The following is a 20653-nucleotide window of genomic DNA, read 5'->3' as shown; positions in this document are numbered from 1 at the left end:
TCATCTTGGATTCCTTTCTTTCAGAACCTTCTCATGTCTCAGTTGTGTCTATTTTTATTTATCCTAAGAATTTTTAGGAGAAACATCTGAGACACTGTTGAGACTAAAATGAGAAATACATGAGAATCACAACTAAGTATCCTGAGCTTAGAAAGGAGCAACCACTATGATCAATAAAATCTACATTGTTTCCTATAATGTGAGTCTTGATAGAGATTGCAGCATGACAATAAAGATCATCTATTCTGTTTTCCTTCTCCAACCATTCTACTGTTTTCGACATCTTTGATTTCTGGCTCAAATATACCCCTTCTCATGTCGCAGGGCTCATTTGTGTCTACTTCAATTTCTCCTAAGGATTTTTAGGAGAAACCATCTGAAATGCTGTTGATACTAAAAGAAGAAGATATATGAGAATCTCATCCTAAGTCTCCTGAGCTTAGAAAAAGCAACCACTGAGCAATAATTTTTTTCCTATGCCAACTCACACACTGGCGAGTAAAAATCTGAGATGTATTAGCCATTTGGCTAATATATGACATCATTTAGTCACCAGAAATGAAAAGTTAGTCGTAATAAAAGTACATATGCAAAGTGATTACCTCGCATGTTAGAGGATTGTTATATATTAGCCGGAAATGTTATAATAGCAGAGGCACTGCTGTTTACTGATGATGAAATGAATGAAAACTCAATTTCTCTTGTTTCTTCCTCTCTGTAGATCAGTATATTATGACTCATCTTTCCAACTAATGGGAACGACCGCTTTGGGCTGGTATACGTTCACTAAGCCTGGCTAACTTCCCGAAATGCTGGACCAACCTGAGGCTACACACACACTCCCTCCCCTGCAGCTCGCAAACAAGTACTTCACACTCTTCCCCAGACCAGAGACCTCCGCTATGGCAGCGTCAGTCATATGAACCATATCCTCAAAACTATTTTCATTAACATTTAAATCGATATGAAATAAATCATCATGGTGAGCAATACGTCACTTCTTTTTCAAAACAGTTTCCCAACCTATTTTTTATTTTATTTTATTTCTATAGGATACCATTCAATAATTTGAGGCTTATTTTTATGATTGCTTTTTAAGAAATACAGCCGCTTTACCTTACATAAATTGTCCTCAAGAAAATTATATCACAGGGTAAAAATAGCAATTTTTGTGCAAACTGACATAAAAAGCCCACTCTCTGTGACCGTGTAGGCCTTTGTAACTGTTGTAACCTCAAGCACTCCATGTGTCGCAAGTGAATGTTGACCCCTGAAAAGCCACCAGAAAATGAAAAGATATCGCACTTTACAACTTCTCACAGGGACAACCTCTAAAATTTATGGGGGTTTTGCACAATTTTTAGCTTTATTTTTTGTTTGGTTGCTCCAACTATAGTTTAATCACTGAAAAGATGCAGCATATAGGATCGTTAAAGCGTTTGGCTAGTACAGTTTTACATAATAGTTTGTACTGACCTTAAAAAATTTTTAGGTGATTTGTTACATGTGTAAATTAGAATGACACATCTGCGGTAAAAATTACTTTAAAAAAACAGATACTGTAACGGCCCTGAAAACAAATACCATCTAAATAGGGCTTGGACTACTAGAGATATTCTATTAAAATCGTCTGTCCGTATGGAAAATTACTGAAATCCTGAGATCTCATATACTGTAGCGTCACAAGTTGCAGACCTTTGTCTCGTCCACTGTCTCGTGCTTCTGTTAACAGATCCCTGTATTTATTTGAATAGAACTTTTACACCTGATCTCATTTATGATATTGTTCTTCAGAACCCATGCGATGATAAACGGCATAAGGACAATCTGGTCCAAAGAGAGACCTGGGACAGGCTGCCCAAGTTTAATGGTGGGTCGGGCCTCAGAAAACAGGTAATTCTGTTTCTTTATTTTCGTTACGAGAGCATGTTTCTTCCCGTCTTTTCCCTTTTGTAGGCGCTTCAAAAGCCGCGTGTGTGTGCGTGTCGTGCGTATCTCCTCGCTTCACTGTTCCCCTTGATCCTGCTTCATATCTACCTTGTGCCGCTGGAAATGATGAAAGTGCAACCCACGCGCGTAGGTTCAGCTGTAGAGGAGAACAATACAGACACATTCCCCAGAGGGCTGGGGAGGTAGAAACAAGGGGAAAAGACAGAACAGCGCTGTTTTGGGCTGTAAGATTTGTGATTGGTGTCAAGACACTGTCTTGTTTAAACACTTCTCCTCGCTGCACTCATCTTCTTTCCTGCTGTATCACAAAAACTTGCAACACACACAGAAAAAAAACTCCATAAGGTAAATGGTGTATTTGATCCCATGTCGCTCTTAGTTTCTCGCGATCTGGTGGGCTGGAAGTCTCAGGCCTAAAATGTTTCTCTTCAGCGCGATCAGCTGCACATATTATTTCATCTTAGCAGGGGAAGGGCTCGTTTGATTAACTTAACTCCTCCTTCTTTCCTTTCTACTCCTGCCCTCCTCCTTTCTCTCTTTCACCTCTTCTCTCTCTCTCTCTCTCTCTCATCCTGCTCTCGCTCCTCTCTCATCAGGCACGACAGCACTCTACCTCCTTTCCTGATCATGCATCCCTTTATCTCCAGCAACTTTCCCAGTGTGAAAACAATATCGAGGGGAGTTTTTCAGTTTTTTCAACACGCAACAACTACCACAAAGGCATCGACTGGTGGAAGTGTGAAGTAGTGTTCCTGTGCACCAGGACACATGTGTTGCCGTGGGTTGTCACTTGTTACCAATGTTTTTTGGGAGGAAATATTGGTTTTATGACAATCACGTAAGTGGTTAAGGGCGTAGCTCATTAATATTAAGTAGGTCAAAGCACAAATACTTAACCTGATCTTCCACTGTTTTGGTAATACTCCATGTAATGTTTTGATCTGGAAGACAGATCTGGAGTATTGTTTCTTTTCAAAGTCAAACGTTTAATATAAAACAATATTATTAGCTACAAATTGAAATGTTTAAAAATCATTTCTCAATATCTCTTTCTGTTTGAATTGCTATTCTTAAGTTCTGATAGACACAGTCATTTTGTAGGAGCAGTTATTCTCAGATTTAAGTGTTTAAATATGTTTGTAGCATATTTTTTGTCGGGAAAATTTAATTTCTTCATCTGCTACTGTCAATTTTAGGGTTTTATAGGTCAGTTGATAAAATATTATTATATTATAAATTGTTTGTCTAGTCTTAATGTCTTGTGGCAACCAATTAATTACAAGATGTTTATTAATTATTAATATTTAGAATTTTTAATAAACCAAATTAACAAAATTTTTTAAATAATAAAAGTGTGGACACTAACATGTTACAGAGCCACACAAATGGCATGCCATGAATTACAAATTCACTTCCAGGACTTATTAATTCATGGCACACATTTAATTATATTTTGTTCCTTTCATTTTAGGTGAAATGTGCCGCCACAACTTTACTAATTTGTTCCCTTGAGGAACAAATTAGTACAACCATGGCCATGATTTATGTAAAACTATGGAATAATTAATAAGTTGTAGGAACAAATTCTTAATTTGTGGACACAATATGTTGTGCAGGGCTCCATACAAAAGGTTAGTAAACGGGATATTTTTACACTTGTTTTAAAGATTTGCCTTTTTTTATCTGGATAGATCTTATTTGTCATGACCTAGAATATTCCTGCCGCAAGCACTTTTCATAAAGGGGTCGCAGGACAGATCTTCTGTAGCAAAATTTCCCACTGTAAATGACACGTATATGCTGTGTTTGAATTTGTCTTTTGTGGTAGTTTTCTCTAACTTCATACACCTCGCGCGTTCAAAGGTACATGGAAGTTCTTCCTGGTACCCTCTAATGACCCCCCCCCCCCCCCCCCCTCAGCACAGATTTCCTGTTTTTGAGAAAGAGCGCAATTTACTTTTCCTTCTGAGGAGAAGCCAAACGAGCTGCTGCTCTATATGCCTAAAGCCAAAATCCTTACTCTGCTGATTACAACCCTTCAGACAGGGCATACAGCTGGTACCAGGTATGACACTGACCAATCACAAAGCAAAGACTAGTAGAATTGACCAATCAGAGTTGTGGATCGGATTGCTGAAAGAGACCTCGCTGTGACAAAAAAAAAAAAAAAAAGTTAATGCCTTTGACCATGTTGACATGCACAAGAGTTTTCCATTATTAATTAGGATTAAATTCATATTTTGATATATGTACACTACTCTTCAATATTATTATTTTTTTTAAAGAAAAAAAGTATCTAAGCTATACTAGGAAAAAATATATACTTGCAAATTTTAATTGAGCACCAATCAGCTTGCTAGTATATGAATAAAAGATTAAAATAGAAAATAGCTATTTGGAGTGGAGTAGTCTTTTTATATCATACATATCCAGACAAAGATAATTTCTGATTGCTTTGCAACGCTACTCCAGTGGCAGCTGTGAAAAGTCAAGCTATCAAACCAATACATCAGAATACAGTCAAACTTTAATGTAATAGGTACATGAGAATGAGAATGAATATGCTGTGCAGAATTACTCAAATGCAGCTTGTAATAAATGCCAAAAAAATAAACAGGAGGCATTTAGTTATTATTATTTAAGGAACAAAAAACAACACTCCATGTCTTATATTCATATTGTTATATTTGTGTTATTATATAAATATATTATTTCCATAATTATATTCAAAAACTATGAAGCTAAATCAGAAAGTAGTGTGCATGTGTTACTTTAGGAGACTTTTACTTTAGGAGAGCTGGCTAGTTTGAATTTTAAATAAAAAGGCATATAAATTCATCCATAGAGCCAAAAAAAAAAAACATTTTAGCATCTGAAGGGAGCTCAAAAAATATATGTACAGATACACACATTACTCTTTCTGACCTATAGATGGCACTGTGTTTGATATTTTCTTACACCTTTATTACACATTTCACTGATTTAGTGCAAAAGTAATATATACACAGCTTAAATACATGAAATCATGTATTTTGTGTATGCGTGTCGGGTGTGCTTGGTGGATTTCCGTAGGAAGGAAGCAAGCGGTGCACATGTTCATGTGTGATTACTGTGGAGAGACTGAATATGTGCAAGTGTGAGTGAGAAACATCACTGGTTGTGTAAAACGCAAGTTTGTGTGAGCAGCAGAAATCTCATCAACAACATGCACAGGAGGGCCCCGCATGAAGCTGCTACCGCTCACCACAAGAACCTGAAAAGAGAAGATTTTTGATCTCATCTAATGGATTTAAAAGAATATTCCAGATTAAATACAATTGAAGCCCTGTACATTATCTTGCTTATTACATGACTACTTAACAAATAATACATGTGGAGTTGAGATTGTTTTATAATCATTTTGAATAATATTGAAATCACTGTGCAGTTGGTTTTGGTTTGTAAAAAGGTTTTAATTTCACTGGCAGCATCAGAGGGCTCATGAGGACCTAGCAGCATTGCAGTTTAGTTTCTACGAAGTAATTTCAGCAGACCAGGCTTGCTCCACCTGAGCTGCGCTCTCTCCAGAACCGCTGTCTCGTACCTGGGACTCTATGCCACACACCTGGAGAGATGGCTCACCATAAAAGATACTACCCTCCAAACCAGGTAACCATCTGGACCAACTCTTCGCTGATTTTCAGTATTTTTACCGCACATTTTTTGAATTGTGTACTTCTGTCTGTCTTTTCCCTGCAGCTGATAATTATTGATGGACAGCAGCTGAGGAATGAACCCAGCTAAAGTGATGGCACGAGCTTCAGAAATTTCTGGGGTGTCACTCCCTATTACAAACTACTCCCAGGCACTCACGTAAGGGTCACACACACATAAACATTTTATATTAAGTGGGGACCTCCCAAATTTGCATAATTGCAGTTATTCTATAATATCCCAAAACATGAATTTCTTTTGCTGTTTTTCATAAGTTTAATAAGTACACTACCATTCAAAAGTTTGGGTTGTTGTTGTTAAAATGTTATGTTTTCTTGTGCCCACCATGACTGTGTTTATTTCATCAAGAATACACAAAAACGGTCATAAATAGTGAAATATTATTACAATATCAAATAATTTTCTATTTTCATTTATTTAAACATTTATTTTATTATTTTTCAGCTAACCATGTACTGCAGTCTTCAGTGTCACAGAAATCATTACTTATATTATTATTATTATTATTATTATTATTATTATTATATTATTATTATTATTATAAAAAGTCCTCCTCTGGTTTTTGGCATTAACATTTTAAGTGAATTAATGTTGTTTCACTAATTGGTGACATTTTGCTGGTGACTTTGTTGAAAATTAATGAACAGTTATAATAATCAAATTCAATAAGTGTTAAGCACAAAACCTATTTGATTAAATTGCATGCATTAACTTTGACAGCTCTACAAATAATAAGTTTCTCCAATGCAGCTGTGTGATGTACAGTCAAACCTAAATTTATTCAGACACCTTCAACATTTCTCACATTATAATCACAGTTTATTCACTATAGTTTAGAAAATGGTAATAAAATATGACAAGAACTCAGAATTAAACTGTGTCAGAACAAATTTAAATTGACAACGTCAGATAACTCTTATAGAAAGGTATGTAAGGGATTACAATCAACCAAAAATTATTCAGTCTGTTAACTTTAAGTACACAATTAGATCAAAACCAGTTTAGGGTGCAACCGATTTTCCAAGCAGTGCTTAATTTTGTTCAGTCTGTGATGTCAAAAATTTGCATTAGCAATTAAAGAAAAACACTTAAGCAAAACATGGTCAGGTCAAAGTGTCTGAATAATTTTTGATCCCAAGTTTCACTGGTAGTCCACTGTATGAAGAATTTGGGGGTATAATATGTCATACTTTCACTTTATGTTGCTATCCTCACTTACATTTATGAACTATAGTGTCCTGCACCCACTAGTAAAAAAAAATATATTAAATTATGTCTGGTGTCTGAATAATTTTTGCTTTGACTGTAGGTCCAGAGATGGTAGTTTTTTAGGTTTTACCATCACTGAGAAAACAACATTTGGTCCATACTTGGATACACAAACGAAACCATACACACACACAGATGGATACAGGCTCATCCAGAGATATGAAACAGGAGCGAGCCTGTCATCCATGCTGTCCCTGGTCCCATGTGTTTGAGAATCAGCTGATAAAAATGAGTTGATAGATCCATGTTCCCAGCAGTTGATGCCTGTATAATCTGTACAGATCCTAAATGAGATTAATTGTTATAATCTGGCTGTAGCCATTAACACAGCATGAGAGAGCAAGAAGATTAACTTCATCTGGCCTCTCCAATTAAAAAACAGCTCGTTAGGCATCTGACACTTTCTCTCTTTGTGTTAGATTGCTCTTAAAGTGTCATGTACATTCTTACAATTTGCATGTGTGCAAGACAACAATTTGCTGTGTGGTTCATTGCCAAACAATGCTTCACTTAGTGGGCTGAAAAACCACCTGTCAGAGGATGAGGCCATGCCTTCTACTAATTAATATTTCAGAATGAACACTCAGCATGTTCAGTCATGTTTGAACTGACTCTTGCTGTTATAACTTGCGACTCAAATCAATTTCATACAGATTGCCAAAAAGAAAACATCTGTCACAACTCATGACTTAAAACAACTTTTACCGGAGAAGTTTATCTGATACCAGAAGTTTTTTTTCTTCTTCTCCAGAACACCATGTGGCAACACGTGGAATATTCCTCACATGAAACCACAAAAATGAAGAAAATAATATATTTTTTATTAAAAATGTGAAATTCATGGCTATAAAAATAGCCGAACATACCAAAAAATAAATATATATATATATATATATATATTTTTTTAAATAATAAATGGCAAGAAATGTTTGTGGCAGGTACTTTTTCTCCTATTTTTCACCCATCTTTAGCAAGTATGACAAAATGTTGTTTTGGACCATATGTACGAATCCTATTGTACTGTAATACATTTAATATATTTCATGAAATACAATCAAGTGTAAATGACATTCGCTCATCTCAACTTTGGGACAGAAAATTATCAAAATTAAAATTAATTAGAATTTTTAATCATAAAAAATAAATATTTTCTTTAAAATAATGCACACTATGATTAATGAAAAATGAATAAATATAAGATATTTTTAGTGGGTCCTAAACAACCTAAAATTCATTGTGGCAAAAAAAGAAGAAAGAAACTGTGGTATTTTGAAATGAAGCAATGGTTGTGTCACATTTTTCATTCTACAGCCATTGATATAAGAGACCAAAACATTCAACTCAGTATTAACTGTGTCAGATGTATCTCTCTCCAGTGTCTCTCTCCCTCTCTCTCTCTCTCTCTCTCTCTCTCTCTCTCTCGCTCTCTCTCATTCTCTCTTTGTCTCTCTCTCTCTCGTTTGAACATTCTGTGAGTCTCTGCATGTGTTCTCTACCGCAGACAGCTCCATCAATCTTTGGCTTTTATTAATAACCTCCCTCTGTTTGAGTCTTTCTCAGTTCATCTCTCCACACATCTCTTCTGTTTCTCTCTCTCAGTCTCCCAACATGCCTGTTTCTACTTTTTCTTGTTTTCTGTCAGTTTCAGTTACTATCACTTCTTTTTGTGGCTTCACTTGCAATCAAGAAAATACAAATTTGCAGTAATTCGGTAGTAAAACCATTTCAGCCAATGGCCTGCAGTCCTCAGCTGGTGCTTGTTGATTGTATCACACAAATAATCCAAAGATGTTTGTTAAACATTCTGTCTGGCTTTGATTTATAAATAAAGAATCTACATTTACTGAGCAGATCAGCTTTGAATGCATAATTTGACAAAATTACAGATGATTAAATATTATTTTTTGATAAGACTTTATAAAACTTTTAAATGTATATAAATTATTGTACACTAACCTATTAATTTTTTTATTAGATTATCACCTATGAAATAATAATACTTTAAGGGTGCAACCAAGGCAATGTTTTTTACCTTGCTAAAAAAAACATAGAGCGTATAAGTTTCCAAGGCAATTTTAATATGACACTCATAAAGTAACAAATAAATAAATAAATCTTGGTTTTAAAATAAATCACCCTGGGGATATAAAAGTGCCCAGAGTTAGAAAAAAGGCTCTTATGTTCTTTATTCTCTCTGTATTTTCTGGGACTGAGACTAAACACAGAATATCTAAGAAAACTGTAGAGCAGGAAGAAGAAATGGGATTAAGTGAGACCAAAAAAAGAAGACGGTGAGAGAGTAAAACAAAACAAAAAAATACATTCTGTCACAAATGTGTCGTAGTTCATGTTTCAAAGTACCCCCTGCTTACTGCTTTGCCACGAAACAAACATACACACACACACACACACTTTCTATCACATTTTGCTGAGAGCTGTTGGAGATTGCCGATGTGTTTCTGAATGCTTATCAAACCAGGCCATGTCTCATCTGACAGACAGACAAGGTTACAGCAGACATCTGTCAGTCAGATCTATATGTGTGTGTGTGTGTGTGTGTGTGTGTGTGTGTGTGTGTGTGTGTGTGTGTGTGTGTGCAACGTTCTTCAGTTTTTCCGGATTTCCTCCATTGCTGAGTGTAGAAATCAAAAAGGTATTGAGAGACTTAATATAGATTGATGAACACAATATATACAGTAGGCTATATATTACAATGAATATGCAAATTGGAAAGATGTTTTTGTTTACATTGTAAATAGTTCTCTCTTTATTCACAGGTTTGATCCTCAGAAGGGCTTTTGGTGTCAGCTGTTGGAAGGGGGCAGGACTAAATGTTTGGGGAAGAGCAAGGGCCGCAAATACCCACCCATGGACTCTGAGGTACCACCTAACAACAGTAAACTCTGAGCAAAATGGAGTCTTTAATCTTTAATGATTACAGCTGCATTATAGAGGTCTGCCATCATTGAGTAATATGGGTCACAGAGAGAGAGAACTCATTCTGACCTCTGACTGTTCAATTTTGCAACAGCTAACATGTCTGTAGCTCATGTTCTGAATAACTGATACCTACAGAACATCTCTGACTCTCACCTCTTATTTCTCTATTTCTTCTTCTAAGTTTTTTTTTTTTCACCTAAAAAAAAATCTTACATTTACTCACTCTTGTGTCATTCCAAACCTACACTCACAAAAGCTAGGAAGGTACTTTTTCAAAAGCTACACCTTTGTACCTAAAGGGTCTATACCTTACATGTACAGCTTTTGTACCTTTTTTCTGAGTGTATGAACACAAAAGAAGATATTCTGAAGAATGTTTCAACTGTTTTTGTCCACACTGTAAAAGTCAGTGTACAAAAAAACACATTACGGCCAAAAAAAAACACTGACATTTCCAAAAAACCTCTTCTTTTGTGTTCCACAGAGGAAGAAATTCATACAGGTTTGGAATGGAATGAGGATGAATAAATTATGACAGAATGTTCTTGTTTTTATGGTGACCTATCCCTTTAATAACATTGTACATATACTATTAGGGTTGTAATGGTACACAAAAATGATGGTTTAGTACGTGCTAAGTCATAGTTTGGTATGTTTTTGGTACAGCAAAAAACAACAAAATTCCTTTGTTTTTCCTGTTTTATTAAACAGTGGCTTACTAAACAGATGTCTTAAGTGATTCCATTTTTGGATGCAAAATATTTTATCAAAATGTGTTTTTTAGCCTGAATTATTGCACTCTTTTTTAACAACTTTAACAGACACAGGCCAATCTTTATGCAAAATGGAAATGCTCACGTTACTTTCTAACATATACAGTACACATAAGAATACAACCATAAGACGCAAGCCATGTGCTGAGGAAAACACCTTTAGAAAAGCATTACATATCATGCATCTGACATAAGGTCAAGAAGATTTAAACGGTATGCTTTTGAGTTAGTTTGAAGCACTTGATTTAGGCACGTCTTGTTTAGGACAACTTGGACTGTGTGCTTTTCCTGAAGCAGTTCAGTCTGTGTCCTCTTTTTTTTCCACTCGCAACATCAAAGTATATTGATATAAATGCTCTTTTCCCATCTTTCTTGAAAATAATTGATACCTTACAAAGTCTACTATATATACCGTCCAGCCCTTGCTAGCTGAACCAACAATATCCAGTCCTTTGTGAAAGTTGCTAGGGGGAAAAGGAGTTTCAAATGGAGTTAGTCAAAACATTTGTTAGGTACAAGTGCATGCCAAACCAAAAGACCTATACCGAAATTGAAAATGTGTCCCATTTCACCCCTATATTTTATACAAAAGTCTGTAGCTGTTCTGCACAGTAAAAAATGTGTTCTTTTTACTCTTTCCTTTTCTAGTCACGAGCATTTCTCTCCAGATTCTACAGGGAGCAGAACATTGAATTATCTAAGCTGCTGCACAGACTGGGTCAGCCGCTACCGGCCTGGCTCAGAGAGGAACTACAGAAGGTCAGGTAGCCCTAACCAAACCAACGCTCCCCTGGTTCAAAGATCCAGATTCAGCCCTCAATGGAAACTAGACACTTGAATGGTACTCAATGCCACCTACCTGCAAGCTTGCAGAGCAAAGGTCAGAAATTCAACTCACCAATCATTGGTGCCTCTGGAAATCCAAACCAAACAGTATTGTGTGTCCATGGCAACATGACATTGTTGCAAAAGGTCAGTTTCTTTTTTCAGTGAGGTACGGTGATGTAACTGTGACCCTTGAACTTCAGATGGAGCTAAACAAAGACTGCATAAAGACTGAAACTGAAAAATGAAAATGTCTTCAGACTTCCTCCTATATATACTTTGCCCCATCAGTCACTGTATATAAAGGTACGGCTTTAGATTTTATACGTCTTCATCGAGAGAGATTTAGAACTGCACAACCACTGTTCATAACCTCACTCTTGCAAATATATCAGTCAGTCAATCTATCAGCCAATCAAAGTGAAGATGCAGAATGTTAAGAATCATTATGAAGAAATAAAGAGCACACTCAAGTTTTCTGCATCAGCTTTAAACTGGTTAATGGAGTGATGTCATTGTGATGTCAATGTCTCAGTCCACGTCCCAGTTACTGTTGTTCTAGACACAGTGGCCTGAAGAGTGGCAATGATTTCAGTTTGTGTGTGTGTGTGTGTGTGTGTGTGTGTGTGTGTGTGTGTGTGTGTGTAAGGGTAAATACATAAGCCCTTGTGTGCGTGTGTGTGTCTAGGCATACATCTGTAGCCAGGTAGCCTTAGCCCTGCCCACTGGACTGCAACTGATTGGCTGATGAATTTGAAATGTGACTTTTATTTTTGAAAACTATTTGCCTCAATAAGGTGAGAAAGTGCTTTGAGAAATATGTAAATAACTATATATATTCAATAAACACTGGAGAGATTCATGTTTCCGTAAAACATTTCTTGCAAAGTTCTGTCTCTGTTTGATATACCTACTGTACCCTGTTGACCTAATGAATGGACAGAGTGGAAGTAGAAGTTACGAAACTCGGATATTATCTTATATTTACTTTATTAAGCACAGTATGAAGAACGGGATCACAAGCTATTAAGGTAGGTGCACGGGTTTATTTATATAAAACCTTATTGCTAGGCTGTGGTGATTATATTTTCAATTAAATACTTCTCTCTAGTGGTCACAGGCCGCAATGACATTAAAATGGGCTTATTTAAAGAAATGTACAAGTAATGAATCACCAGTGTGTTAAGATCTAGATCTGATTCTACATATTTTTCTCAGTGTCATATAAAAAGCATCCTGTATTTTATACAGGCAGATGGATCATGTGCTATCTGTACAAATGAACGTACAGGTTGTTGTGTCTCTGGGATAAAAACGAAGTAGGCTGCAAATATTTCTTCGCTAACCTTAAGTACAGTTTTTAAAAATTTCAACTTGAGTTTCACTTTTACTTAGAGAAAATTGTTTTACGGAAGTAGACGTGGCACCGGGTGCCAGTCATCAAATTCCAAAAATGAACATTTTAATCAACTACAAAACTGCCGGTATTCAGCAGCATTTAGCTGACGGGAAAGATAGAGGAGGGTAACACACCTACCACAAACTTATGTCTTAATGATTACTCTGAATAAAATAAAAAACTACTACCAACTCCTGCCTTAATGATTACTCTGAAGAAAATAAAAAACTTTGCTCATCTGCGGATAAGATTTCCTGTACGGCAAATCAAATTTTGTAGCAAAATGCCATCACTGGAAAGACATTGGAGAGATTTTATCCAGAGACCCACTACCCTCAACTATTTTTTAATGGTGAGTATGAGCTTTAATATGCCACACATTACACATTAGTATTGTAGCAGGCTGTATTGTTTTATATTAATGTGTCGCTGGTGATGAAACTGAAAAGCTTTTGTGGCTCATGTTTACAACAGTCCCGGTTCCAGAATCAATTCACTTATTACAGTTTCACTGCTGAAGCATAAAAACAAAACTTTTATTCAAATTCTGAATGGAGTGCACTCCCTTTATAACCACTTCTGCACAAATTTCCTTTATAATCAATGAAGTTGTCTACACTCAGAGCTAGGTAGGTTACTTACAAATTGTAGTCCATTAGGCTACTGATTCCAAATTACATAGTAACATAATTCATTACATTACACATTTTAGATAATATAATCAGACTTTTAGATTGCTTTTCGATAACTTTTGGCCTAACTTGTTTATCACATTGATTTAAATAAGATAATCTATTGAAAAGAGTAAGAGTAAGAAAATATATTCCATTTGTTGGAAATGAAGTGCATTAACATTACATGGGGTTTGTAGATTAATTGCAGGGGGTTTGTGAGTTTAATTAAAAGCTAAGGTAATTAAATCATTAAAAAGTCCAATTAAAATAAGTAATTGTAAAATTAATTAAAATTAACTAAGCAAAGAAAAAAAAACATTTGCATTGTGCATACACAATTTTAATTTTGATTCATCCAAATTGTTGTAGGCTACATTGAATCTTGTTTTGGTGTTCTGTTTTAATAAGGAACTTGGTCTGTTTCTGTTATGATACTGTCTTCGTTTGGTTGAATGTCTGTTTCTCAGATCCTGCTTTGTACCATTTTATTGATACGACATCACTACTTTTTTGTGAGTAGTTACAATCTCCCTTAATTATATAGTTTCATCTTATATTAGATACAGTATCATAAAGTAACCGAAGTAAGTGATCACTGATTTCTGTCATAGTCTATGATCCTAATGAAATATTTAGCTGCGAAAATGCTTGTTTAAACTGGATAGTTCCACAGTTCGTCCATAAATAAGCGATTGAATTCAACAGTATCCTCAAGATGGCGCTGTAACACTGCGCTCAATCTCAATCACTGTCACACATCTCTCCCTCTCTCTGTGAGCCATCAGGATTGATCATTTTTCACTAGATAAAGAGTCTTTGAGAAACGTCTCCCCCTCCTGCTTGTGTAACTGCAGAGTTATTCTCATGGATCAAATATTACATTTACTTTCACGTTCAGATTTACTTTAAGTAGATCATATAATGTTTTCTGCTTCAGGAAGTAGTGAATGAATACAAAAACAATCTTACATGCATTTCTGAAAATTCATTTAGGTCAAATTGTCTCCATAGAGATGAGCTCAAAGGAGAAGTGTATTTAAAATGCATTGTCAACACACATATACACACAATGGACCTGTGTAAACAAAGGGCTTTTATGAAAAGACGACACTAACATTGCACTGTCAGGTCTGTACACACTGACCACTGTGCGAACAAAACAAAGCTAGCTGTACTCAGAAAATCTAAAGCTAACCATTTTCTCAGAAACTTCCTCAAATATAAAACATACTGTTTTTCCTCTCGAATTTTCTCTAATCAAATCTTCTAATTTAAGAAACAGTACTTTATTCCAACGACAAATTTTATACCAATTGTGAAATGTTTAAAACTGAAGTTGTAAGACAACTGTATATAGCTTTTTGTGATCTTAAGTTCCTCTAAATATTATTTACCATAATGGCAGCCATTATAAATAGAGTCACATAAAACATGACTTGACATACAATTTTAGGCAATAATAAAAGCACCATGCCATGTTCAGAAATATTTAAACATATATAAAGGCAATACTAAACACAGAATTATTGACCTTGTGTGAACAAATTAACACTTTTTACAGTTTTCATAGTACAGTTAATTAACAGAAGATTACAATATGACTGAATGATGCATTAGAAAAACAAATTTACAAAAGTCTAAACTGCAACACCTTAGTTTGTGCAAAATAAGAGTTTGTGGTTGGTCAGCTTTTTTATATACACAGACCAGTTGTTGTTGTTTTAAAAAAAGGGGTGTAGTTTTTATAAAGACTACTTTCATAAAACATACTCACAGATGTGTAATATAGACATAACAGAAAATAAAACACAAGTTAATTATGCTGAAATTAAATGCATTATCACAACATTAAAACAAGGAGGTATAAACAGTTTTGCATTGCACATAACTCCCATATAAGCAAATATATGATGTGCTTTTTGTCCTGATGTTGAGATATAGAAAACCTCAGTCCAGTTATCATTACGAACATCTGTGCTATAATAAATGATGTCATGGTTCCTGTGGAGCATTATGATGTCATTTAATGTGTCGATGAGGTGATGTGGTCAGTTACTTAGCAAAGGCATGGTAACCATATCCCAGGAGTTTAGAATTACCATACATTTCTTAGCAGGAAATCCAGAATCTTCTCATTTCAGCATTAAATCTTGATGTGATTTCAAGCCACTGGAACGTTCTTCAGTATCAAAGTGGAACATTACTCTTCCCATTTTACAGGCTCAAATAGTTTCTGTCTCTTAATGGCATAAAGTACATAGTCACACAGATATCCTTTCATTATTGTTTTCGTAATTTGTAATAAAAATCAATAACTCCACACTCACCATTGTGGTCTCTTCAACCTAGAAGTGCTTTCATTATAAAAAAGAAAAAAAGAAAGAAAACCTGCAATAATTTCACCTGCCGATTTAAGACCAATCCACACATCGCTATTATAGGCCTGTGTGTGTGTGTGTGTGTGTGTGTGTGTGTGTATGTGTGTGTGTGTGTGAGAGAGAGAGAGAGAGAGAGAGAGAGAGAGAGAGAGAGAGAGTGTGTTTTCCAGTAAAAATATCTAACCATTGTTAAAACCAGATAAAGTTACTGAAGCAACTTTGTATTGTTTCAAGCATAAACCTTTTTCACTGTAACTTTTACAGCAAAGTTAAAATTTTGTGATGATCTTACTGTATTTAAAGCCAGGCTCTACATAATTCTCTCCGACCATTAAGACTTATGTGTAGTTGATTTCAGCTAGTTTTATGAAACTATAATCTATTTTAAACTGTAATCTAAAACATATTTAGCTTGAAAGCTTCTTACTCTAAAAGTGTGCTTCATTTTTCTGCCCGCACAGTCAGACTGTCTGTTATTGGTTGATTTTTCTGGGCCCTACTTGCCAATGAGCTTCTTAATCCAGGGTACGAAGGCAGAGACTTTGGTGTAGACGCCAGGTGCGTCTTGCAGTCGACACGCGTGACCCCATGATGTGACCCCATATACAACCCAACTTCCACTCGACCTCTCACACACCAGCGGACCGCCGCTATCTCCACGGCAACTGTCGACACGGTGGTCATCGTGGGAGGAGCCGGCGCACAGCATGCGACTGGTGAACTGGTCAGAATAGCGCTGCTCGCACTGACGCTTGCTCAACACGGAAATCGAAGCCTGCTGGAGAGTTTTTGAATATGCACGACCTGAGAAAAGAAAAAAATCCAACAAGTTTTTCTTGAAGTCTAAAAGAGATCACTTAACTGTTCACATATGCAGTGGAGCATGTAGTCGCTTTTCTTTCAGTGTCATTACATGCTTCATTCATCACATTTTAGAAGTCTGTTAAGAATACTGAAGTCCACTGACTAAGAGAAGACACAGGTGATTTACAACACAACGTGACTGTTAGAATATTCCTCATGTTCTCTGATGTCACATGATAATCTGTAACTGCTTAAAACTGACATCATAATTACACCCTGTGTAGTTCCTTGATGATTTCCTCATGTTCTCTGATTACAGCTCTGTATGGATGTTACTACTGTCATGTATGTCCTTTTTGATGAGACCAGACAGCTGGACAGATGTGGCCGTAGGTATCTTCTGTGTTTGTATATCCTTGTGATAAAGAAATATGTTAGCTAAAAGAAGTTTAGCCAGTAAAAATTTTTGTAAAAAATATAGGTTACACTTTATTTTAAGGTGTCCTTGTTATAGTATAATTATACATTTAAGTACTGTGTAATATTAATTAACTGTATGTACTTACTATATGGTTAAACTTATAATTATAGCAACATGCATACAATCATGCAATATTAAATGATTAAGCATACATGGACACCTTAAAATAAAGTGTTACCAAAATATATAATGTGTTACTGAATATGTAACTGATGCAAGCTGTTAATATTTCACTGGATATTTAGTTAGAAAAATGTACAAATGATATCACAGCCCCATAATCCCACAGAACACTAATAAACACTCTTTTGTGATTGTGAACATGTTAAAATGGCACTCACGCCATGTGCTCATACATAAACCAGCATTTACAAATATCCTTAAGCAAATACATAACCTTGTTTGCAAATACGGCCAACGATACAAATAATGACTAAATTTCTGAGATAGATGATGCCTAATTGTTGCAGAAAAACAGATGTTTTACAGATAAAATGAACTACTTTCAGCAAACAAAAACTATTTTGTGTATTAAGCAGTTTGCTACAAATGCTGACAAATGTTTAATTGTTTAAAATTTCCATACTTCTTGCCTAAATACAGATGTGTATTGTTCACATTCAAGTGAAGCAAGTGGTTTCCCATTCAAAACACTGAACTTTGCCCTCTAAACAGCTTATAAGAACATCTGAACATCCTGTGATCTTAAATTAATAGTTCACCCAAAAATGAAAATCCGGTGTTTTCAATCGCAATAATTTTCATTTTATGGACAACAACAGTTCAAACAATTTTCAAAATACAGTATCTTCTTGTGTGCCACAGAATATAGAAAAGCACACAAGTTTGGAACAGCATGTTTATAATTACAGAAATTTAAATGCATTTTACATTTTGGACAAACTATTCCTTTAAGTAAGTCCATATCGTCCTGGGAAAAAAAGGGCAATTTCAGCTGTTTTCAATTTTACTGAAGGTGCAATTGTAGCATACTTCAAACCTTATTTAATATGTAAAGTTAATGTATTTTAAATACACTAAATTTAAACTAAATTACATCATTACAAAATATGTTAAAAATATATACTTGCAATGTAAATTACATTATTTAAAATACATTTTATTTTACCATAAATGCTTGTCAGTACATTTGCCAGTACACTTTAACCACTAACCAGAAGCAATTAAAACATTGTATATAATTTTAAAGATGTACTTGAGTCTATCAAAAAACTCTATCAAGTTCAGCTAACTGCATTTAATATAAATTTAAATTATAATACATATACAGGTGCATCTCAATAAATTAGAATGTTGTGGAAGTGTTAATTTATTTCAGTTATTCAACTCAAATTGTGAAACTCGTGTATTAAATAAATGCAATGCACACAGACTTAAGTAGTTTAAGTCTTTGGATTGATTTGATTTTGGCTCACATCCACCAATTTGACGAAGACAATCATTGACACCCTTCACAAGGAGGGTAAGCCACAAACATTCATTGCCAAAGAAGATGGCTGTTCACAGAGTGCTGTATCCAAGCATGTTAACAGAAAGTTGAGTGGAAGGAAAAAGTGTGGAAGAAAAATATGCACAACCAACCGAGAGAACTGCAGCATTATGAGGATTGTCAAGCAAAATCGATTCAAGAATTTAAGTGAACTTCACAAGGAAAGGACTGAGGCTGGGGTCAAGGCATCAAGAGCCACACAGATATGTCAAGGAATTTGGCTACAGTTGTCATATTCCTCTTGTTTTTTATTGGTCTTATGAAGTATTCTAATTTGTTGAGATAGTGAATTGGTGGGTTTTTGTTAAATGTGAGCCAAAACAATCACAATTAAAAAAAAACAAAGACTTAAACTACTTCAGTCTGTGTGCATTGAATTTATTAAATACACGAGTTTCACAATTTGAGTTGAATTATTGAAATAAATGAACTTTTCCACAACATTCAAATTTATTGAGATGCACCTGTAATAGATTCATTTAATTGAAATTAACATGCAATTAAATGTCCAAAATAAGTTCGCAATTACTTTAAGTATATTCTTTTAAACGATATTATTTCAGCATATTAAAGTGTCCTATTTGAAAGTATGCTAGTTCTTGATATATTTACAGTAGGAAATTTGCAAAATATCTTCATGGAACATGATCTTTACTTAGTATCCTAATGATTTTTGGCATAAAAGAAAAATCAATCATTTTCACCCATACAGTCTATTGTTGGCTATTGCTACAAATATACTGTGCCACTCATGACTGGTTTTGTGGTCCAGGGTCACAAATAAGGGCACTCCCCATTGATTTGATTTCCTTTATACTTCTGCTTTTGTACAACTTTTAAAATTCAGTACTGCTGAATTTGCTTGTGCTTTTCCTTATTTGTACATCTTTCGGGAAAAAGCATCTGTTAAATAATTAAATTGAAAATGTCATCACACCAATTTACCAAAAACTTTAACTGGTATTTCCTATTTGCCTGTCTGTGCATGAGAGTGGCACAGTGAGAGAGTGATTGTTTCAGACAGGACACAGAACAAAGATTCTGATATCTTACGGTGTGTGATTATCGCTGTCAGTTCTGCTTTCACACTGTCTGATCACATCTTATGCGTGTCAGCCTGTGCTATTCAGTAGAGCCAAAAGCACCTCCATTTTACACACACAGCCTCAGTTCTTGCTCTGATTGTGCTCAAAGCACCCTTCATTTCAAGAATGACAGCTTGAGGCCGTACAGCAGTCTTTTATAATTGTTTCTGAATCAGATCTGCATTTCTTTAATTTCAAAGAAGTGTGTATGGACAGTTTGTGAATGCATGAATGAGTATGTGTGTGTTTCATGGCTTTTCCAACCTGTGTCTCCCCAGCCTGTGATGTAGCAGTTGGCAATGCCCTTTGGCACTTTCTCTCTCCGCATTGGCAGGCAGGCGGGCAGCACAAAGCGGCTCAGTGTGACGCAGTCGTCCGTGACACCCCTGTGAGCTCTATGACCAGAAACACGGACCAGTGCCAGGTCGTAGTCATTGCTGTCAGCGCGGTAGCGAGGGTGAAGGACGATCTTCTCCACGGCGTACTCTTCCTCATACTCCTCAGGAACCAGAGAGTGATAATCACCAACACGAACTTTATACAGCCCAGTGCTGTTACCGTACCTAGGAAAGAGCACATAACAGACCTGTAACTAAACCTCAGACTAGTGATTTTCAGATATATTTGGTCAGATCTCACTAATTGCCCAATAATCATGACTTGTTGTTGGTGATTAACAGAACTGTTTCTATGCATAATATGTGACCAAGGACCACAAAACTAGTCTTAAGTGTCATGAGATTTATACATCTGAAAATTTAATAAATAAGCTTTCCATTGATGTACAGTTTGTAAGGATAGGACAGTATTTGGCTGAGATAGAGCTATTTGAAAATCTAGAATCTGAGGGT

At 35.5% G+C, this 20653-nt stretch overlaps 1 protein-coding gene and 1 pseudogene across 1 annotated transcript in view; one reads left to right on the top strand and one right to left on the bottom strand.

Moving 5' to 3' along the window:
* The window catches only part of LOC122135829, a 62255-nt pseudogene extending 49918 nt beyond the window's left edge, over positions 1–12337 (top strand).
* Positions 12338–14514: 2177 nt separating this feature from the next.
* LOC109101754 (neurotrypsin-like) overlaps positions 14515–20653 on the bottom strand; it is a 32636-nt gene continuing 26497 nt past the window's right edge. The window contains exons 12-13 of the mRNA XM_042716131.1: positions 20067–20365; positions 14515–16726 (exon numbers count right to left, since the gene is read on the bottom strand). Of these exons, the coding sequence (XP_042572065.1) occupies positions 16419–16726; positions 20067–20365 (607 nt within the window). The 3' untranslated portion in view covers positions 14515–16418. The remainder of the gene's footprint in view (positions 16727–20066; positions 20366–20653) is intronic.

This window comes from Cyprinus carpio, chromosome B1, assembly GCF_018340385.1.
Source record: "Cyprinus carpio isolate SPL01 chromosome B1, ASM1834038v1, whole genome shotgun sequence".
In the NCBI taxonomy this organism is placed as follows: Eukaryota; Metazoa; Chordata; class Actinopteri; order Cypriniformes; family Cyprinidae; genus Cyprinus; species Cyprinus carpio.
The sequence above is the reverse complement of the archived record's forward strand: the minus strand, read 5'-3'. Positions and strand labels throughout refer to the sequence as shown.